This window comes from Bos taurus, chromosome 15 (assembly GCF_002263795.3).
Source record: "Bos taurus isolate L1 Dominette 01449 registration number 42190680 breed Hereford chromosome 15, ARS-UCD2.0, whole genome shotgun sequence".
NCBI classification, from domain to species: domain Eukaryota; kingdom Metazoa; phylum Chordata; class Mammalia; order Artiodactyla; family Bovidae; genus Bos; species Bos taurus.
The window spans coordinates 31490398-31510059 of NC_037342.1; the positions used below are offsets into that span (position 1 = coordinate 31490398).

The 19662-nt window shown below is 48.1% G+C and overlaps 1 protein-coding gene across 2 annotated transcripts in view; it reads left to right on the forward strand.

Moving 5' to 3' along the window:
* The window catches only part of GRIK4 (glutamate ionotropic receptor kainate type subunit 4), a 493259-nt gene that overhangs the window by 376293 nt on the left and 97304 nt on the right, over positions 1-19662 (forward strand). The window contains exons 9-11 of one of the 2 annotated variants that reach the window (NM_001192626.1): positions 817-879; positions 10050-10070; positions 10400-10420. In NM_001192626.1, the coding sequence (NP_001179555.1) occupies positions 817-879; positions 10050-10070; positions 10400-10420 (105 nt within the window). Of the gene's footprint in view, positions 1-816; positions 922-10049; positions 10071-10399; positions 10421-19662 lie in introns of both variants that reach the window. The other variant, XM_059874755.1, reaches the window with a different exon arrangement.

The following is a 19662-nucleotide window of genomic DNA, read 5'->3' on the forward strand; positions in this document are numbered from 1 at the left end:
TCAAGGCCCCCCACCTCCAGGCCTCCCCAGTATATCACAGCCATGGGTAAAACAATGATCTGTGGTGATCCCATTCAGGGGAGCATCAGTCCCAGTTGTTTCCTAATCCCTAAAAACCACTGAGAATCCATGGCAAGTTTGTTTGCAGGGCAATGGCTCTTGAGCCTTAGACTGTTAGGCGGTCCCTGGATTCTAGGCTTAGAACTGGGACCCCCTTGGCTCAGATGTGGTCCCTGCAAAGCTCTGCACACATGGGGATGGATAATGCTGCCATGGATGTTGGCCCCTCCGGGAGTCGCAGGCTCAGCACTTCTGGCCTGATGCTAAGTTCCCCCAGAGTTCTCCCAGCTAAGCCACCACTGGTGAGATGGACATGGATTCTAGCCCAGGAAAAAGCCATTTCCCATCAGAGAAACCTGGTACAGAGCAGCTGGGACTTTGCAGCTAGAGTCAGGTCATCCTGACTTCCTGAAGCTTAGAGATGGGCGAGCAGCTGCCCAAGGAGGATAGATGCTATTCACAGCCAAGGGTGTGGAGGAGGAGCTCCGGGGGATCTGAGTTCAAACTAGCATCTCAGTACCGAGTTGGTTTATGCAGCAGCTGTGAGGTCACTGAGTGTGGAGCAAAAGTCTGAACTGGTTCCAGAGACATCATTTTCATAGTCTCAAGATCCTGTGGCCGAGAGGTGGACAGGAGAATGGATCTTGATGGCTTCCCCTCTCTTGTGCATCCTTCACTAGAATGGTGGAATGCTTGCTCCAGGCCACATGGAAGGCTGGGCCTATTTGGTGCTGTAACTCACTCTCTCTTGGACAGGTAGAATTGGAAGGTCTCACCGGCCACATTGAATTCAACAGCAAAGGCCAGAGGTCCAACTATGCCTTGAAAATCTTGCAGTTCACAAGGAATGGTTTCCGGCAGGTAAGCCAAGCCTGCTGGCAGATCCCTCCTCCTTGCTGCTATCTCTGTCCCCAGCCCATTTCTCCTTGGCACTCAGGATGACCTCCTGCTGTCATCCCCAGAGCAGCAGGCGGTGTCCAGTGCAAGGCATCTCCTCTTCCCGCACCAGGATCAGCCAGTGTGGATCAGGGGTCACAGCCCCAGCAGAACACCAAGAGGGAGGCACCTGTGCTTCATAGTGGGAGAGGGCAGAGAAGGGGGCATTGTATAAGGAGAGAATTCTAACATGTGGATTATTCTGCTTCCTGAATCTCGCCCTAATCCTGGCACCAGTGTTAGTTTCCAGGTGGCTTGCTGGTCACATACGGATCAGATCCCATCCCGTGGGGTTTGAGGAATCCCTTCAGTGTTCAGTTCTCTCCTGTCAGCTCTTTTCTGACCAACCCACCTCTGCTCCCTGCCATGCCAATCACACCCCTTCTCTCCTGGCTGCTCCCTGTCCAACTCAGGGATGCTTCGACCTCTGGAGCTCCTTTCAACTCGCCCCGCCTCTCTCATCCTCCTGCATTAACCTTCTCACTCTCCTTTCCTCCGATTCTCTTACATCAGAGGAAGCAGGGATTCTGGCAGTCACTCCAAGTGCCTCTCTGAAGGTCTCCCAACCTCTCCATCACTCTATTAGTAAATTCTTTATTCTTAGTGTCGCCTTCTTCCAACCTTAGGAAAACATTAGAAGTAGAAAATGATGCACTAATTATAGCAGGAAGCAGACATATTGAAGAGCCTCCTGACTATCAGAGTGGCTAAGGAAACATACCACTGAAGAGGTTGCAGAATCACCTTTCCAGGAGATTAAGAAGAATCATCATCATCTTCTTCGTCACCAACACCTCTACCATCATCTTTACCACCACGCCCAGCACCATCACCCTCATGGTCACCATCCCTACGATCTGCACCATCAATCTCACCATTTCCATCACCTTCACCACCACCACCACCACCATCATCTTCATCACCACCACCACCACCATCATCACCTTCACCACCACCACCACCATCACCTTCACCACCACCACCACCACCATCATCTTCATCACCACCACCACCACCATCATCACCTTCACCACCACCACCACCATCATCTTCATCACCACCACCACCACCACCTTCACCACCACCACCACCACCACCATCATCTTCACCACCACCACCACCACCACCATCATCTTCATCACCACCACCACCACCATCATCTTCATCACCACCACCACCACCACCATCACCTTCACCACCACCACCACCATCACCTTCACCACCACCACCACCACCATCATCACCTTCACCACCACCACCACCATCACCTTCACCACCACCACCACCATCACCTTCACCACCACCACTACCACCACCATCACCTTCACCACCACCACCACCACCATCATCACCTTCACCACCACCACCACCACCATCATCTTCACCACCACCACCATCTCTATCATTTTCACTGCTCCACCATCATCATCATTATAGGTTTTTCATTCATGAAACTCTAACCATGAGCCATTTACCACACGGAATATGTCATTCATATTTTCCCTTTTAATCCCACAAAGTAGTTACTTCTTATTAATCCCCATTTTGCAAGTGAGGAAACTGAGGCTCCAGGAGACAGACTGACTTGATCTTGAACAATGTAGCCATGGCAGCTGGTTTTGAATTCAAGCATTTCTGACTCTAAAGCCCAAGTTCTTAACCATTATGACAAATTATGCATCAGAATCACCTTGGCAATTTGTGGAAAATGCAGATTTTTTGGACTCCACCCCACAAGTGTCTGATTGGGTAGACCTCGTGGAGGACCCAGGAACAGACCCCAAAGGTGATCTGGGTGGCACCCTGGGCTGTGCTAGAAGGGCCATCACACCTGCATCCTTCCACTTGGTCCCTGTGTCTGAGAGACCCTGATTCAGCCTGTCTCACCAGGGCCAATGGAGTTCCTTCTAGGAGGAAAGCAATTACGCTCGACTACAAGGGCAGATCACCCTTCTGGGAACACAATAAAGTAAAAGGCAAGAGTCCCAGACTGAGAGAAGCTATGTTAACGACTGCTCTTAGCTCAGGGCTGGAGCGCCGTGATCTTGAAGCAGTGACATCAGCAACTGTTTTTCATAACTTCCCAAATGGGCTGGGAGTGAGGTAGGCAGTCAGAAACTAAGGGATGGAGGATCACAAAATGGTCATTTCACGGCTGTCACAGATTGTGAGCCTATCCTGGGTGTCAGGCACCGGGCTGGGCATGGAGGAAGCAATGGAAAAGACACAGTTCCTGCACTGAGAGAGCCTACAGTCTGGCAAGAGACTGACATGGAAAAAATAAGTGCAATTTCAGGTTATTAAACTCAAATCGTGCCCTTGGGCTCATAATTCCCGAACAAAGGAAGCCTCCCATCTGTAGGCAAATTGTCAGGCTGACTTCCTGAGTCCCAGTGAGGGATGTGAAGTAAGGAACGTTTATTCATTTTTTGCAGTATATACATATGGGCTTCCCTCATAGCTCAGTCGGTAAGGAATCTGCCTGCAGTGCAGGAGACCCAGGTTTGATTCCTGGATTGGGAAGATCCCTGGAGAAAGAAATGGCAACCCACTCCACTATTCTTGCCTGGAGAATTCCATGGACAGAGGAGCCCAGTGGGCTATAGTCCATGGAGTCGCAAGAGTCAGACACGACCTAGCTACTAAATCATCACAGATATATATATCTATGCTGCTGCTGCTGCTAAGTCGCTTCAGTCATGTCCAACTCTGTGCGACCCCGTAGACGGCAGCCCACCAGGCTCCCCGGTCCCCAGGATTCTCCAGGCAAGAACGCTGGAGTGGGTTGCCATTTCCTTCTCTAATGCATGAAAGCAAAAAGTCAAAGTGAAGTCGCTCAGTCGTGTCCGACTCTTAGAGACTCCAGGGACTGCAGCCTACCAGGCTCCTCCATCCATGGGATTTTCCAGGTAAGAGTACTGGAGTGGGGTGCCATTGCCTTCTCCAATATATCTATATATACATATATATGTGTGTGTGTATATATATATGTGTGTATATATGTACATATATACATATTGAGTTCCTGTAATGTGCCAGGCTGTCTTCTAGACAAAGGTTAAAAATGGGCTTAGTGTCTGCTTCTGAGGAGCATGTATTCCAGTAGGGGACAGACAGGAGGCAAACAAATACTATATAATACATCAGTGGAGGTGAGGGCTACAGGAAAAGTAAAACAGGGTCAGGAAAAAGAGGGGATAAGAAAAACGGAAGTTAGGAGAACAATGAGGATGCCAAACCCAGGCTCAGTCCACAGAAAGCCCCGGCTCAGGCTTTGAAAAACTTTCTTTGGCCTTCAGCCCTGCTTTCTAATGCTCCCCAGAAAGAACCCACTTCTACCAGGCGACACCTGCCGTGGCAGAGTTGGCTGTTGGCCCTGATCCCACCCTCCACTTGAAGAACAGCTCATTAGCCTCAGAGTACCTTTTCACCTTACCTCCACTTCTCCACCAGCCGCCACTCAGGCTGCTTTTCCCAGCTGCCGGGCTGCAGAGCTGCCTGAGTCATTAGGAGACAGCAGCATCTCCAGCCACCGGCACCTACCCCTCGACCCCAGCCCAGCCCAGCAAGGGGTTCTGCTCAGAGACGGCTGCTGCCCCATCTTCTACAGCACTTGTGGAGGGTAGGGCTTCTCAGACCCAGGTGTATGCAAGAATGACCCATCGTGCTTGCCTTCAAATGTATGTTCCTAAGCCCTGTGCTCAGCCATGTCTGATTCTTTGCGACCCCATGGAGTATAGCCCACCATGGAATTTTCCAAGCAAGCATAACAGAGAGGGTTCCATTTCCTCCTGCAGGGGATCTTCCTGACCCAGGGATTGAACCCCCGTCTCCTGCATTGGCAGGCAGATTCTTTACCACTGTGCCACCTTCTTTACCCACTGAGCCATCTGGGAAGCCCCAGTCCACAGGCTCACCTTTGACAAATACACACTGCAGCCTCTAAGAATAGGCTTGACACCCCCTGTATCTCACCCTCATCTTTTTTGAGCTAATATTGAATGGAACCTGCTGCAGAAGTGACCATTAAATAGGATAGTATTTTTTTGACCTTCAGCTACCCCAAGGGACACACATCCTTGATTGGACTTATAAAGTGCATCAGAGTAATCGTCTTCTGTTACCCATTTCCCTTCAACAAATCTGGTGACCGTCTTGCTGCTCGCCTGTCTGGCTCATGTTCCATGAGTAGCAGTGAGAACTCTGCAGGATGTATCATGAGCACAGATGTAGCTCTGCAGCTCTGGTCCCCAGGTCCCATCCCAATCACCGACCCAGTCTTCGTCTCTTGACAGGTGTCCTTCCCCTGCTTATTACAGGATGAAGAGACGGTTTAGGGACTGGTAATTAATTGGGCTTCTCTTCCAGGGTAGGAGAAATGTCAGGGGTATGTCAGTATAACTGCTGTACTATTCTCCCAACTCCATCCTCGGTGATACTGGCAGGGGAGGGGAGAGTGACACGGAGCAGGGAAATAACATCTCTTGAGGACCTGTTTGGTACCACAAACAGCACATGGGCACTTTGCACAGGTCACTGCTGATGTGGAGGGCAGCCCTTCAAGGTAGATAAAACTCCCACTTGACAAGTGAGAAAACCGAAGCTCAGGGTTGCGAAGGAACTTGGCCCAAGTCCACAAATAGCCAGGACTCTGGGCGCAGAACTGGAATTCACACTCAGGCTTGTCTGACTCCCAAGTCCATGCTCATGGGTCTCCCACTCCTGCCTTTTCTCACGTTCCTGGAATCCCTAAGCCCCCAAATCAAAACACCTTAGCTTGCTGCCACCTGCTCCAAACCAGGACGGCGCCTGGCTCCTGGGCACCCGCTGGGCTGGGCTTGCTTTAGTAATGGCCTCTTCTCATTTGGGTTTGTTCTTTCTCTTCCTGTCTGGGCGAGTGACTGTTAAGAGCTGGGTTTGATTATTTAGAAAGCACCACGCAGGGACCCAGTGGGTTGTAATTGGTAAAATGTCTGAACCAAATACCATAGTCCCTGCCAGTGGCTGATTAAGGGATTATTACCATTTAAAAAATAGTCTTTTAGAATTTCAGGGCTTTTTTTTTTTTTTTTTTTTACCATTTAAAAAAATTACTGTTTTGATTCTGTTTGGACAGGGTTTTTTCATCTGTGGATCTTCCATTGGAGGCTGTTTAGGAGAAAATGTTCCCTACAGTGTCCTGGAAGGAACTTTCCCAAACCTGGACAAGGTCTGTTAGCTTCAGCCTCCAGGTTTTGCCTGTATGAGATCTCCTATCTCGATTCCAAATTCTCCCTCCCCATCTTCCAAAAGATCTCCTGGGTGGTATCAGAATAGTATAATCTCCCTGCCTAATTTGTGAGAAATCATATTTGAAAGAGGCAAGGGGAAAAATGAAGCACAGCATCAATGGGCCCTTAATTTCCTTCATTTTAACTTGGTTTAAAGATCAGAGATTCTAAGCAGGCCCCCAGCGACTTTGTTAGGGCTGGAATAAGATGAGTGCACCTTTCATCTGAGGATCGGAAATGGCTTAACAGGCTCTAATTAAGCCTCTAGGAGGTGGAGGGATGAGGCCAGGGAGGTGGGATCAACACTCTTCGATGGGCTCATCGCAACAGGGCACCTCAACTCTCTCCCTCTGTGCAGTGAAGATGGTAACCCCTCAACGTCTGGCCTGGCTAAACTCAAAGATTATTGAAACTCGATTTGCATACCAGTCTGTTCTGCTCGCCTATGGTTAGATAGAAAGCTGACTCTGCTGACATAATGAGAATGGATACCCTCTACTGGGGTCTGCTACACAGTGAGCTGTGCTGGTGTTTTGTGTACTTGAAATTTCTCATCCTTTTATCAACCATGCATAAAACTAATCTCTCCATCTTGCAAGTAAAGAAACTGAGAGAAAATCATGGTCCTCATCCATTGAGCTGTTTTGCTCAGTTGTTCAGTCATGTCCAACTCTTTGCAACACCACGGACTGTCACCCACCTGGCTCCTCTGTCCATGGGATTTCCCAGGCAAGAATACTGAAATGGGTTGTCCTTCCTTTCTCCATGGGATCGTCCAGGACCAGGGATCAAACCTTCATCTCCTGTGTCTCCTGCATTGGCAGGCAGATTCTTTACCACTGAACCACCTGGGAAGCCCCCATCCATTTAGCTGCTGCTGCTGCTAAGTCACTTCAGTCGTGTTCGACTCTGCGACCCCATAGATGGCAGCCCACCAGGCTCCCCCGTCCCTGGGATTCTCCAGGCAAGAACACTGGAGTGGGTTGCCATTTCCTTCTCCACATAGCTAGTTAGTTCCAAACTAAAGAGCTGATTCAGGTGTAGCTGTTTTCACGGTCTCTGGTCCTTCTGCTCTGAAGAATGTCCCAGAACAAGCTGGAGAAGACCCTTGAGACCTCTGGTCTGATCTTCCAATCCAATGCAAGAAAGTTCTCCACAGCATCCCTGAGGAAAGCAGCCACACATCCTTTCCTTGAGCACATCCTGGGCTGGGGAGTTCAATGCCTCCCAGGGACACATTCCAGAAGCTTCCAGGCACAGAGTCAAAACCTGCCTCCTAATCCTGCCCCATCAAGCAGCCCAGAACAATCAGCTTTCTCTCCTCTCTTTTTTACCAGCTCTTCAAATACTTAAACATAATTTGATTTGATTTCATTCATTCTTTTTTGAAACTTAGCATAAAAAATTTTTTGAGCACCTACTTTGTGTCAAAGGCTGGAAATGTAAGATAGATTAGTCAGAGATACTCATCTTTTAGGAAAGGTAAAAATTAGCAGTCACTGTCCAGTGCTTGAGTTGTCCTGTCCCGCTGACTTTTTCTTTCCCCAAACCGTGGCCCCTAGCCATTCCCAGTGTGACACAGTTGATGAATTTCTCACCATAAATGCCTTTTGGTTTGTCTGGGGCTCTGTTAAAACATGAGACCCGGGACTTCCCTGGTGGTCGAGTGGTTAAGACTTCGTCTTCCAATGCAGGGGGTTCGGGTTCGATCCCTGATCCGGAGGCTAAGGTCCCACATGCCTCATGGCACAAAAACCAGAATATAAAACAACAGAAGGAATATTGTAGCAAATTCAGTAAAGACTTTAAAGTGGGGACCAGGCTCCAGATGAAGCTAAGTGGCACATATTTGAGAGCACCATGGGACTTTCACCTCCCTCACTCAAAATGTTCCATTTTTATTTACCACATGGCAGCCCTTGGAATTAATTAACTACTCCTCTTGCCCCTAGTCACCACTTCCAAAATATACAGAGTTATTTTCACGTGGTTTTTTCATGGAAACCAGTCCTGAGCCACCTTTTTGTGGACCATGGATCCATTTAACTGTGTGTGTGGAGATGGAGATTGGCAGAGATGGCCAGAAGTAGGCAAATAAAAACACTGTGAGTCGGCAGCCATGTTTTATTTTCCAAAGCTGATACAAACCCAGCTTTCCAAGGGCCTGATTTCCTGGAAGGACTTGAGTGTAGTGCTAACCAGAGGCAGGAGGATGGGCAAGACGGCTTTTGTGAGTCACTCTTACAAACCGAGAATTAGGGATGCAATGTCTTCTAAAAGGTTCAGGGACTCCAGTCTCCAACTTCTCGAAGTCCCTGCAGGTCTCACCAGTTGCTGGGAGTACAGGATGCCTCTCTTTGATCTCCTGTGCTGTCCCTTGCCTGCAGAAGCCCCACCCCCCCACCCCGAAACAGGGACATCTGCTGTCTTCCACGGAGGTCTGGGTGGGGTGGTCCAGTGTTTCTGACTCTAGAACGTGCTTCGGCTACATCACTGAGTAGTGTAAAGGCAGCTACACTTGTTATCGTGGCGCTCACAGTCAGAAGACCAGGAAGTGTCTGTTGCTTTGATGCAACTTAAGCAGACCTGCTGGAGTCTGTCCCCCCTCCAGATCGCTTCTCCCACTTCCAAAGCAAAGAACAATAGTAAATCCCCAAAACACGCTGTCAGATGATGGTCTGTGTTGCCATTTCCTGCACGTGGCCTTGGAGGAACAGTGAGGACGGAGTCATGAACAGGTCCATGGACAGGTCGCCCCACCCCCACATCTGTGTTCTGTCCCCCATTCCTCTTTGCGTGAGCCTCTGACACAGCTCAGGTCCCACCTGCACTAATGAGAACAGCCTTTAAGGCTCAGACAGGTTGCCAGTCGGGGAAGCCGCTCAGAGAGCGCAGTGATTGCTACTGTCGAATGTGTTTTCCATCTGAGGAGGGAGTTTATCATAAATATGCAGATCCTTTGAAGCTGCCTCAGTGGGTCCTGGCTCAGCCACGCAGGAATGGGGATTGATTGCTAGAAATCAGCTGCCTCGCTTGCTGCAGGGATGGACCTGACGAGAGCGCTGGCTGGGGTCTGCTTGGCAGGCCATTCCCCACGACTTGGCCTTTGATGAGGAAATTCTGAGGCAGCAGTTCTCCAGAGGAGGGAGAGGAGATAGAGATTGGTGGTTTGGGGGCTGCTTTGAAGGTTCCTGAGAAGTCACTTTTCCCTTTTAATGAAGGGGCTGGGAGAAGGGGAATTGGCGAGAGGTTTAAAACAGTTGTCAGCATCTCCCGGAACTTTATAAATTCTTAGGGTTGGAGGAGACCTGACAGGTTATCAAGTCCAACTTTCCCACTAGAGGAGGCAGGAGAAAACATCAGTCCTCGGCTGAAAACCCCACAGTGGCCCCCGTTTGCTTTCAGGGCAAATGGCAGCTTCACTGCAAGCCTGTCACGTGCTGGGCCCTGCCTGCCGGGAGCCTGCTCTCTGACCAGCCTCCCCACCGCTCTGACGCCTCGCCCTAGTGCACAACAGACCCGGCTGTCTCACACCCGCGCCTGCACCCTCAATCCCGTTTCTCACTGGGCTACTCCTGCTGACACCAGAGCTCAGATCACAGAGCCCCTTCTCAGGGAGTCTTTTTTAATTAATTAATTAATCTATTAATTTATTTAGTTTTGGCTGCACTGAGTCTTTACTGCTGCCGGCAGGCTTTCTCTAGTTGTGGCAAGTAGGGGCTACTCTGTAGTTGTGGTGCTCGGACCTCTCACCGCGGTGGCTTCTCTTGTTGCGGAGCACAGACTCTCAGCGTGCTGGCTTCAGTAGCTGTGGTGCACCATCTCAGCTGCCCCAAAGCATGTCAGATCTTCCCAGACCAGGGATCGATCTCATGTCCCTGCCTTGGCAGGTGGATTCTTAACCACTGGACCGCCAGGGAAGCCCTCAGGAGTCTCCGGGCACTCCTTTCACCTGCTCCCTGTGGCTGCCTCTTCTGTAGCACGCTTGGACTGCTGTCACTCCAGGTTCGGGGAGGGACAAGCCTCCTTGAGGACTCCATGACTACAGCCAAGGACCACCCAGCTGGGTGTGAGACTCAGCAAGGGCTGGGAAAAAGGATGCATCCATGAATAAGGGACTACGGTGTGCGGAGCCCAGGGCTGGGACCCGGGAAGTGGGCAGGGAGCCTGGGGACCTAGGATTTTGTCCAGTGTTCCTCATTTGTTCAAGAGAGGTTTCACATGACAAGCTTCCCCATTGGCAGCTGGAATTTGAAAACTGGAGTGGAAGTCCCTCCAATCATTGATACGTTTCTCCCTTTCCATTTGCTTCAGTTCTCTTAACAGCAATAGTCCTCTGGTTCATTAGAAGTCTATTAATATTAAGCACCCCCTCCTATGAGGGCATCTGGTGCTCCTGGCCTCCCTCACGATGACTGACAGCCAAGGGGCAGATGAGCTGGCTTCGGGAGGGTATCACCTGAGGGCCTCCTCTCCTTCCACCTCCCTGGCCCACAGACTTCTGGCTCTTCCTCCCAAAGCACAGGGGCTTCCTGCTTGTCAGCTTTGATGGAAAAGTCACTGACTGCCGATGCTTATTCACACGTCAACCAGCAAACAAATTAGAGCTACTTGAAATTTCAAACAGGGGGCTGCTTTTGGGCAGAGGAATGGGATTTTAAAGGGCTGTGTTTGAAATCTAGTTCTTGTAATATGCCCGATCACGTATCCTGCCTGAACTCAGCCTGGGGAAGTTTGCCAGTTCTGAGTGATGGCTTCCCGTGCCTCTTCAGCCAGCTCAAGCCAGGGAGAGCTGCTAATTTAGTCTCAGGAAGCAGCCCACATCCCTCAACTCTGATGAGACGCAGGGCAGGCTCCAGGCCAGAGGTGTGGGGAGTGCAGGCAGGTGGGCCAAGGGGAATGGAAAATTCAGGGAGGTGAGAAGGAGCTGTGTTCAGGGCGGCCACTATGGGATTGTGGAAGGGCTCAGACCGAGTCTGAGCTCTCATAGCTCCCAGCGTTCCATTCCTTGATTGCATCCTCAGTAAAACAGGAATGATGGTCATCATAGTATCTGCTTTATGTGAATCATCAAATTGTGGTGAGAACAGAATGGAATATTTTTCATAGATGTGCATTGAGGATTCTCCTCTATTGTGCACATTTTGGTTCGGGTGTCTTGTGGAGATGTCTACTCCTATATTTCTCTCTCTATGCATGCAGTATTCCTGGGATCTCACTTCTCACCTGCTTCAGAGTAGAATGAGACGAAGCAGGACCAAGCCATATGCTCATATCACTCCTGCAGCAACTCCAGAGTCCTGCAAGAGGGCTGCAAGGGCCAGCCCGTGCCAGCCAGGCTTAGTGGAAATAAATTCTGCCAGCTGCCCACCCCGACCCCTCCCCGCTCCAGGATGGGTTCCCCACAGCCCTCCCCCACCTTCCCCTCTCCTTCTTCCGCCCCCAACCTCTGTCCTTCATCCACTCCCTCATGCGCTGGTATGAGCAATTCCACTCTGCAGAGTTTCTGAGTGTGTGTGAAAATGAAAACTGGAAGTCACTGCTCTACTCCTGGGAGAATCCCCAAGATGCCTGGGGCCTGTCCAGACAAGAGCTGCTGACACCACTGTCCTCCCCCACCTAAAAGCACCCCATCTTCCTGGAGCTCCGTGAGGCCCAGCCACACGCCATCTCCCACCCACAGTCTGTGTCTGTCTGGGAGCAGCAATGGATCATCCTCAGTCCATCCCTGAAAGCTTCCTCTGCCCTCTTGCCTTCTCAGCCTTCCCCTGACTCCTGGAGGATGGGGCATGATCAGCTTCCTTCAGCCCAGATGCTTCATTAGAACCGTTAGTTCAATTGGCATCTGCCGCTCAGAGCTCAAAGCTGTGTGTTATTAGTACAACTGCTTCCCTGAGGAACTTCTCTACCCGGTGAGTTAACAGATGAAGCCAGGCACTCTCCGTGCCCTGACTGTGTTGTGTTCGTGGGCAGTAATTTTCTTGTAAAATGAAAAATCTCAAGCATGCCTGAGCTCTCTGATAAATGCTCTCCTCAGCAGCTAATTTGAAATACCTTCCATCTTCAGGAGGCGAAAGAGGGCTGTGAGGCTGAGTCTTCATGTTTACACTCTCTGTCTTGCACCCCATGCTGGTTTGATTGGGCTTCCCTGATGGCTCAGGCAGTAAAGAATCCATCTGCAACGCAAGAGACGTAGGAGACTCCCTAGGTCAGGAAGATCCCCTGGAGAAGAAAATGGCAACCCATTCCGGTCTTCTTGCCTGGGAAATCCCATGGACAGAGGAGCCTGAGGAGCTACAGTCCATGGGGTCTCAAAGAGTCGGACATGACTGAGTGTATACTGACATGCTTGTTTGATGGACTTCCAAAATGTTTAGAAGAATGTCTGTGAGATTTTTGACCATATGAAGAAAAAGAGGGAGTTGAGATGTAGGTAAAAGAAGTCATCAAAATCAGTATTTCCATCCAAAGAGAAAAATGATATGAGCATCCTCACTGCCCTACTCAGAGAAATTTATCTTCTGAAACCCTAAGCTAGTTGAAGAGTCTTTCAGATTGCTTAAGAGCATTGCTGAGGAGAGGACCTTAGCCAGAGCCAAGTGGGATGAACCCATCTCCATTCTTGCCCTAGTGAGTACTTACTGGTCACCAAAGTCCCTGGAAAGAGTCACTGTCGATTTGTTCTCTTTGGCAGGAGGAGTGTTGAGGGCTAAGCCCAACTCCACTTCATATTCCAGAGACTGGGGATTCAGGATGGAAGTCTGGGCACATCTTTCTGAGAGCCAAACATTTGAGTGCAGATGAATACAGTTGATCCTCATTATTTGCAGATTCCATATTTGCAAATCTGTCTCCTCACTAAAATATATTTGTAACCCCAATGCAATCCTTCCCTGGTGGCTCGGTGGTAAAGAATCTGCCTGCCAATGCAGGAGATGAGGGTTTGATCTCTGGGTCAGGAAGATTCCCCTGGAAAAGGAAATGGCATCCTGCTCCAGTATTCTTGCCTGGGAAATCCCATGGACAGTGGAGCCTGGCGGGCTATAGTCCATGGGGTCACAAAAAAGTCAGACAGGACTTAGCAACTAAACAAAAGCAACAACCCCAATGTAGTGCTCATGGTGCTTTCACAGATGAGTGTGTGGCTCATGGTGCTTTCACAGATGAGTGTGTGGCTCATGGTGCTTTCACACATGTGTGTGTGGCAGGGAAAAATTTGAGCAGGTCACCTGGCATATTCCCAGCAGGGGTCCAACAAGGCAATACTCTGCCTTCTTCTTTGGGCTCATACTATAAACAAGGATTTCTTTCATAGTCTCTGCAGCGTCACATCTTTCACCTTTTTGTGCTTTTTCTTGGTGATTTTGCTATTTAAAATGACCCCTGCACTTACTGCCAACGTGCTGTGTAGTGTTCCTAAGTGCAAGAAAGCTGCGGTGCGCCTTACAGAGAAAATACAGGCATTAGAAAAGCATTGTTCAGGCATGACGTTTAGTGCTGTTGTTCAATGTTGATGAATCAGCAGTATGTATTAAGTAAGATGTCTATCAGCAGAAACACACATACATCAAGATTATGTGTTAATTGGTTGATGGAAATGTGACCAGAGGCTCATAGGACCCTAGCCCTGTTTTTCCCTAAGGAGAAATGGTTCTGTCTCCCTAATTCAGTGTTTGTGGTAATGTTATAGAACACAACTACCATGAATTATGAGAACCAAACATGAGTTCAGCCAGGAGAGAAGGCCAGAAATGAGCAAACTCGTGAATGGCTGAAGATTTCCTACAGTGACTTTGTCTTTCTGCATTCATTACCCCCATACTCCTGTTCTCCCGTTTTCTCACAATGTCCGAGGACCTCATCTGTCCCTTCATGCCCTGGCCTTGCTCCTGATTCCCCTGATGTAGAAGTGTGATCTAGATCCCACACTCAAGGCCAAAAGGATTAATAAGACCCTCCAGACCAGTGTGCTAGTCAAATGCTTGAATTCTTGCAAAGGTGTTCTCATGAAGTAGAGTCTGTGCTTGAATCCTCCAGTGCATTCAAAGAACTCACTACTTATAGGGACAGCATGTTCCATCTTAGAAAGCTGTCACTGTTAGAAAGTTTCTCCATCTATTGGGTGGAATTCTTTTTTTTTTCTGAAGCCTCTTCCTTTTGTCCTTAATTCCATTTCTTGGGTCCACACATCTCATCCATCCTTCCCATGACTGCCTTTACTTGTTCCTTCTAGAATGTGATTTCAGTCAATGTTAATGAATCAACAGTAAGTATTAAATAAGATACCTATCAGCAGAAACACACATAAATCGAGGTTATGTGTTAATTGGTTGATCAAAATGTAACTGGAGACTCATAGGAACATAACCCTGTTTTTTCCCGAGGAGAAATGGTTCAGTCTCCCTAATTTAGTGTTTGTGGCAACGTTATAACAAAACTACGATGAATAATGAGAACCAACTGTAATGAGTTCAGCCAAGAGGGAAGACATGTGCTTGGAACACACTCCAGTTAGTCTATGCTCCACTAAAAGAGTGGTGTCTGGAACAATATGCAATATTTGAGGTGTAAGTAAGTAGTGTGTGCAGCTGACTGGCTCAATAAATAGCTGTTGAATTGAATAATAATAATAATGTGTTAACATTTTGACACCATGTTGACCAGCTCTCAGACCATGCTCTCTAGTGAAAGGATGCCAGGCATGGGCTCAGAGAGAGCTGACTCCTGGCAGGTGGGAGAGCGGCCTTCCCAGCATCCTCCTCATAGCTGACCACCTGCTTCATTTTCATACCTGGGCAGCCAGGCTTCCAGTGCTCTCCTACAATCACCTTTCCAGGCCTCTTTATGTTGTACCTCTCGGGACTGTCTCTTCCTGGCGTTCCCCCAAAGCCCTTTGAAAACTATGCTGCATTATACACCTACCTGGAACTTTCAGGAATTCATGTTTGAGCTGGAAGGGGCTAGACTAGAGCCTTCTTTTATAAGTAAGATGACTAAAGACTAAAAGGAAGGGTCTTGCCGAGAGAAAAGTTCATAATTCAATTTGACACACATTTATTGAGCACCCAGGTGCTGTCCTGGGAGCTGGAGCTCCAAAGAGGAATTTATTAATGCAATTGTCAAATATTTACTAAGTGCTGATTCCACACTGGGCATTGGGGATATGTGAGGAATAAAATAGAGTCCTATTAGTCATAGAATGGATTTTGTAGTGCAGGAAATCGACTTGAAACAAATAATTACCTAAATAATTATACAAAAAATAATTATCTAAATAATTATACAATGAGTGCTATAAAGGAGAAGTTCAGAGCTTCACGCCTGAGTCTCTGTGATGGTGAATGAGAGGTTGGGAAGGACCTGCCCAAGGGGGTGACATTCAAACGGAAGGTTGGTGGATGGCTGGGCCTTGTGAGCCCAAACAAGGGCTCCCAGAACTAGTGGTCACGTGTGGGATTCAGAGATCAGAGCCAGTTGATGGCAGAGCCATGTCAGGAATCCAGAATTCCTGATGCTTTACTTTTTCCATGAACCCGTCTGTCCCCTTCGTCAAGCTTTATTTAAATATTTATTTAAATATCCTCTTATAAATATGTGAGTCAGAAGCAAAGGCTGACTCCAGGAATGTGGAATCTCAGCCAGGAAAACTTTACAACAAATACCAATTGATAAGGAATAGCAATGAAAAGGTTTTGCAAATGTTTAACTACACATCCGCAGCCCAGGAAAATTAATATCTTGGGGGCACCACAGCGGAGTGGACCTGCCTGGGTTTAAATCTGCTGAACTATGGAACTTTGGGCAAGAAATCTAACCTCTTCGAACTTCCGTTTTTAATCTGTAAAATGGGATGATAGTAGTACCTTCCTTATAGTGTAGTTGGGAAGATTAAGTAACAAGTGTAAAGCATTTAGTCCCATATGAGGCATTCAGCACATGCTCCCAGGGCTTCGCTGATGACTCTGGTAAAAAACACACCTGCCAAGGCAGGAGATGTGGGTTCAATCCCTGGGTCGGGAAGATCCCCTGGAGAAGGAAATGGCAACCCGCTCCAGTAGTCTTGCCTAGGAAATCTCATGGACAGAGGATCCTGGCTGCATGCAGTCCATGGGGCTGCAAAAGAGGTGGACACGACTTAGTGACTAAACAACAACATGCTCAAAAGTATCAGCTTGCATAATCTTCATAGTCCTGCAGTTAAAAGTGACTAAGACAGGAGTTCATTATTGCCAAAATGTGTTTTACTGAGCATCAGTTGTGTTCCAGGTACTCTGCTAGGGGCTGGCTATAGTGCAGTGAACAGGCAAAGTGTCTGAATCCCCTGTGCCAGGCCCTTTTGTCCTTTTTGAGCATCACTTGCATTTTGGTTGCAAATCCAGGACATGCATTAACACCCACCCCCACATAATTGAAGCTAAAGCTTATGAAACAGTAGTTGCCCATGCTGTGTGGATTGCACTCTGCTCTGTTCTGGATATATATTTCATTTTTAAAATGCAGGTCTTGACCCACTAAATTGATTTCCTAACCTACTAATGGGTAACAGCCACAGTGGAACAAAACACTGCCTTAGACCAACTCAGCTGAAGGCTTAATCAGCTCAGAAAGAGCTCATTTGATATGAAGCCTTCCCATCTTTCCTCTGGATTGTTTTTGATCTTTTACCTTTGCCATTTGCCACTGTTGTCCTTTGATCCTGGGTTTTTACAGTATTTTGCATGTAAGCGCCTATTTTGTACTAAAAGAATATTTTGGCTGGGAGAACGAGATCTTCAGCCAACATCAATAACTCCCTTTGTTCCCCAGATCACCCTGCTTAGGCAAGGGACCTCTGATCCAGTCTCCCATGTGAACTGAAGTTTTATGACTGGAAATACTGTATTTAAATTCGGTAAAGATTTTACTTCTTCATGCCAGGGGTTCACCATGGAGGCTTCCATCACAAATCTTTTAACTGGTCATATATCAAGGCACAGACCTATACTATAGATACTCCAAACTATAACTGAGTCTCATTTCCTCCCCTAGTGGTTCACATCAGACCGTCATTTTTCCTGCCTGTATGTTGACATCAGTTCTCTGTACTCAAGGAGACACTAGTGCATTATTGTATGTATTCTTCCTAGTGCAAACTTCAACTTTGAACCCTGAGGCTGAGGTTAAAAAAGTGAATCGTGTGTTGTGACATCCAACCTTGGATGGCCTAGAAAACAAGGATCTGAAAGAAAGAGCTTACGTTTGGATAGGGCTTTAAACTTCTGTCACCCCTATGATTGCCTCATAACATCCCAGTAGGAGGAGAAGGGCCTTATCTTATAGGCAGCAAAATTGACTTCCCAGAGCCACATAGCACATGACAGGGTAGAACTTGACTTCTGCTCAGCTGCATTTCTACCAGCCAGACAGTAGTGCTATTAAGTTCCCATGGCTTATTATCACTCATCAAAAGCCATCACGGCTTTCCAGGTGGCGCAGTGGTAAAGAATCCATCTGCCAATGCAGGAGACACGGAAGATGAGGGTTCGATCCTTGGATCTGGAAAATTCCTTGCAGTAAGAAATGGCAACCCACTCCAGTATCCTTGCTTGGAAAAATTCCATGTTCAGAGAAGTCTGGTGGGCTACAGTCCATGGGGTTGCAAAGAATCGGACGTGACTGACTGCTGCTGCTGCTGCTGCTAAGTCTCTTCAGTCGTGTCCGACTCTGTGCGACCCCATAGACGGCAGCCCATCAGGCTTCCCCATCCATGGGATTCTCCAGGCAAGAGCACTGGATTGGGTTGCCATTTCCTTCTCCAATGCATGCAAGTGAAAAGTGAAAGTGAAGTCGCTCAGTCGTGTCCGACTCTAGCGACCCCATGGACTGCAGCCTACCAGGCTTCTCCGTCCATGGGATTTTCCAGGCAAGAGTACTGGAGTAGGGTGCCATTGCCTTCTCCGACATAACTGACTAAGCCTGCACAAAAGCCATGACACGCACAGCTCAGTTGACAGGGAACAGTATTGCTGTACTATGGGTAGGCCAATTCATTTATTTCCGTTTTGCAGCCAAGGAAGATTCAGAGAGGTTAAGTGACTTGCTTATACATGGCAGAGGAGTTAAGAAAATGTGGGTCTTCTGGTGCCCTCCCCTTGTGAACTCCTATGCTCAGTGCCTAAGAAACTACCCTGTACCTTGATCAAGATCACTCTTGTGGACTCTTGCACAGAATCCCTTCAGGGCTGGTAATCTCCAAAGAACAAGTTCACGGTGATGAAAGAGGTGTGTGGGAAGGCCCAGGACGTAAGCTCAGGGTAGCCTGCACCTGTCCTAACCCAAGCAGATGGTAGAGCAGTAAATAGAACCCAAGTTTTAATTCCAGTTTCATCCCATATTAACTGTGATGCTTGGCAAGTTTGATATCTCTGAGTCTCAGTTTCATTCATTCATTTAACCAAATGAATTCATTTATTTCATGCATTCATTGTTTCAACAAAAACTTGTCTGAAGTGCTTACATTTCTCAGATGGGAATGATAACAGAGTTGTTACGCAGAATCAAGGGAATTTGTGTAATTAAATCACGTGGCTGAGTGCCCGGTGTGCAAAGGTGATCAGTAAGTGTTTGCAAACTCTTGACTCTGGAGCAGAAGAACTTGTCCGGCCTTGGGGCTACGTCAGCCTGTCTAGAAACTGGATCCTGGCAGTGCTGAGAGCAAAGAACAATCATATACACGAAATATTAAATGTTACAGAGCCGTGTGCGTACTCACGGAGGCAGGTACGGTTGTGAGGAAATCCTTCAGGGCTTTACAAATGAATCCCTTTTTACCTACTGGGGAGAGAACAAAGCGGCAAAATGACAGCCTCTAGTGATTCTAGGCAGGAGGGAGCAGGAGGGCTTGGGAGCTGGAGGCGTGTGGCTTCTCTGGGCAGGACTAAGAGCGGACCAGAGAGAAAGACAGGTAGTGAGTGATGGGCTCATTAATGAATGTATAATGACAGCCTGAGACAGATGCTCTAAAGGAAAAGAATGTGGTTCTGGGAGAAGTTTGACTTTGGGAGTTAAAAGAAAGCCTTCCTAGAGGTAGTGATTTCTAAATTGAGGCCTGAGGGGTTAACAGATATAAACTAGATCAAAGTTTGAAAAACTTCTCTTGTAAACAGGCCCAGAGGGTAAAAATTTACACTTTACAGCTTTACTGTTGTAGATGAATGTCACCACAGACGGAACAATCAATGAATGGGTGTGACTGTGTTCCAATAAAACATTATTTTCTGAAACAGGCAGCAAGCCAAATTCAACTCACAGTCTGTGGTCTGCCAACCCCTGAACTAGCCGAAATGGGGCTGCAGGCAGGGGGTCGGGCAGCAAGGAGAGTCCCAGAGAGGGAACGGCAGGCACAAGAGACCCTGAC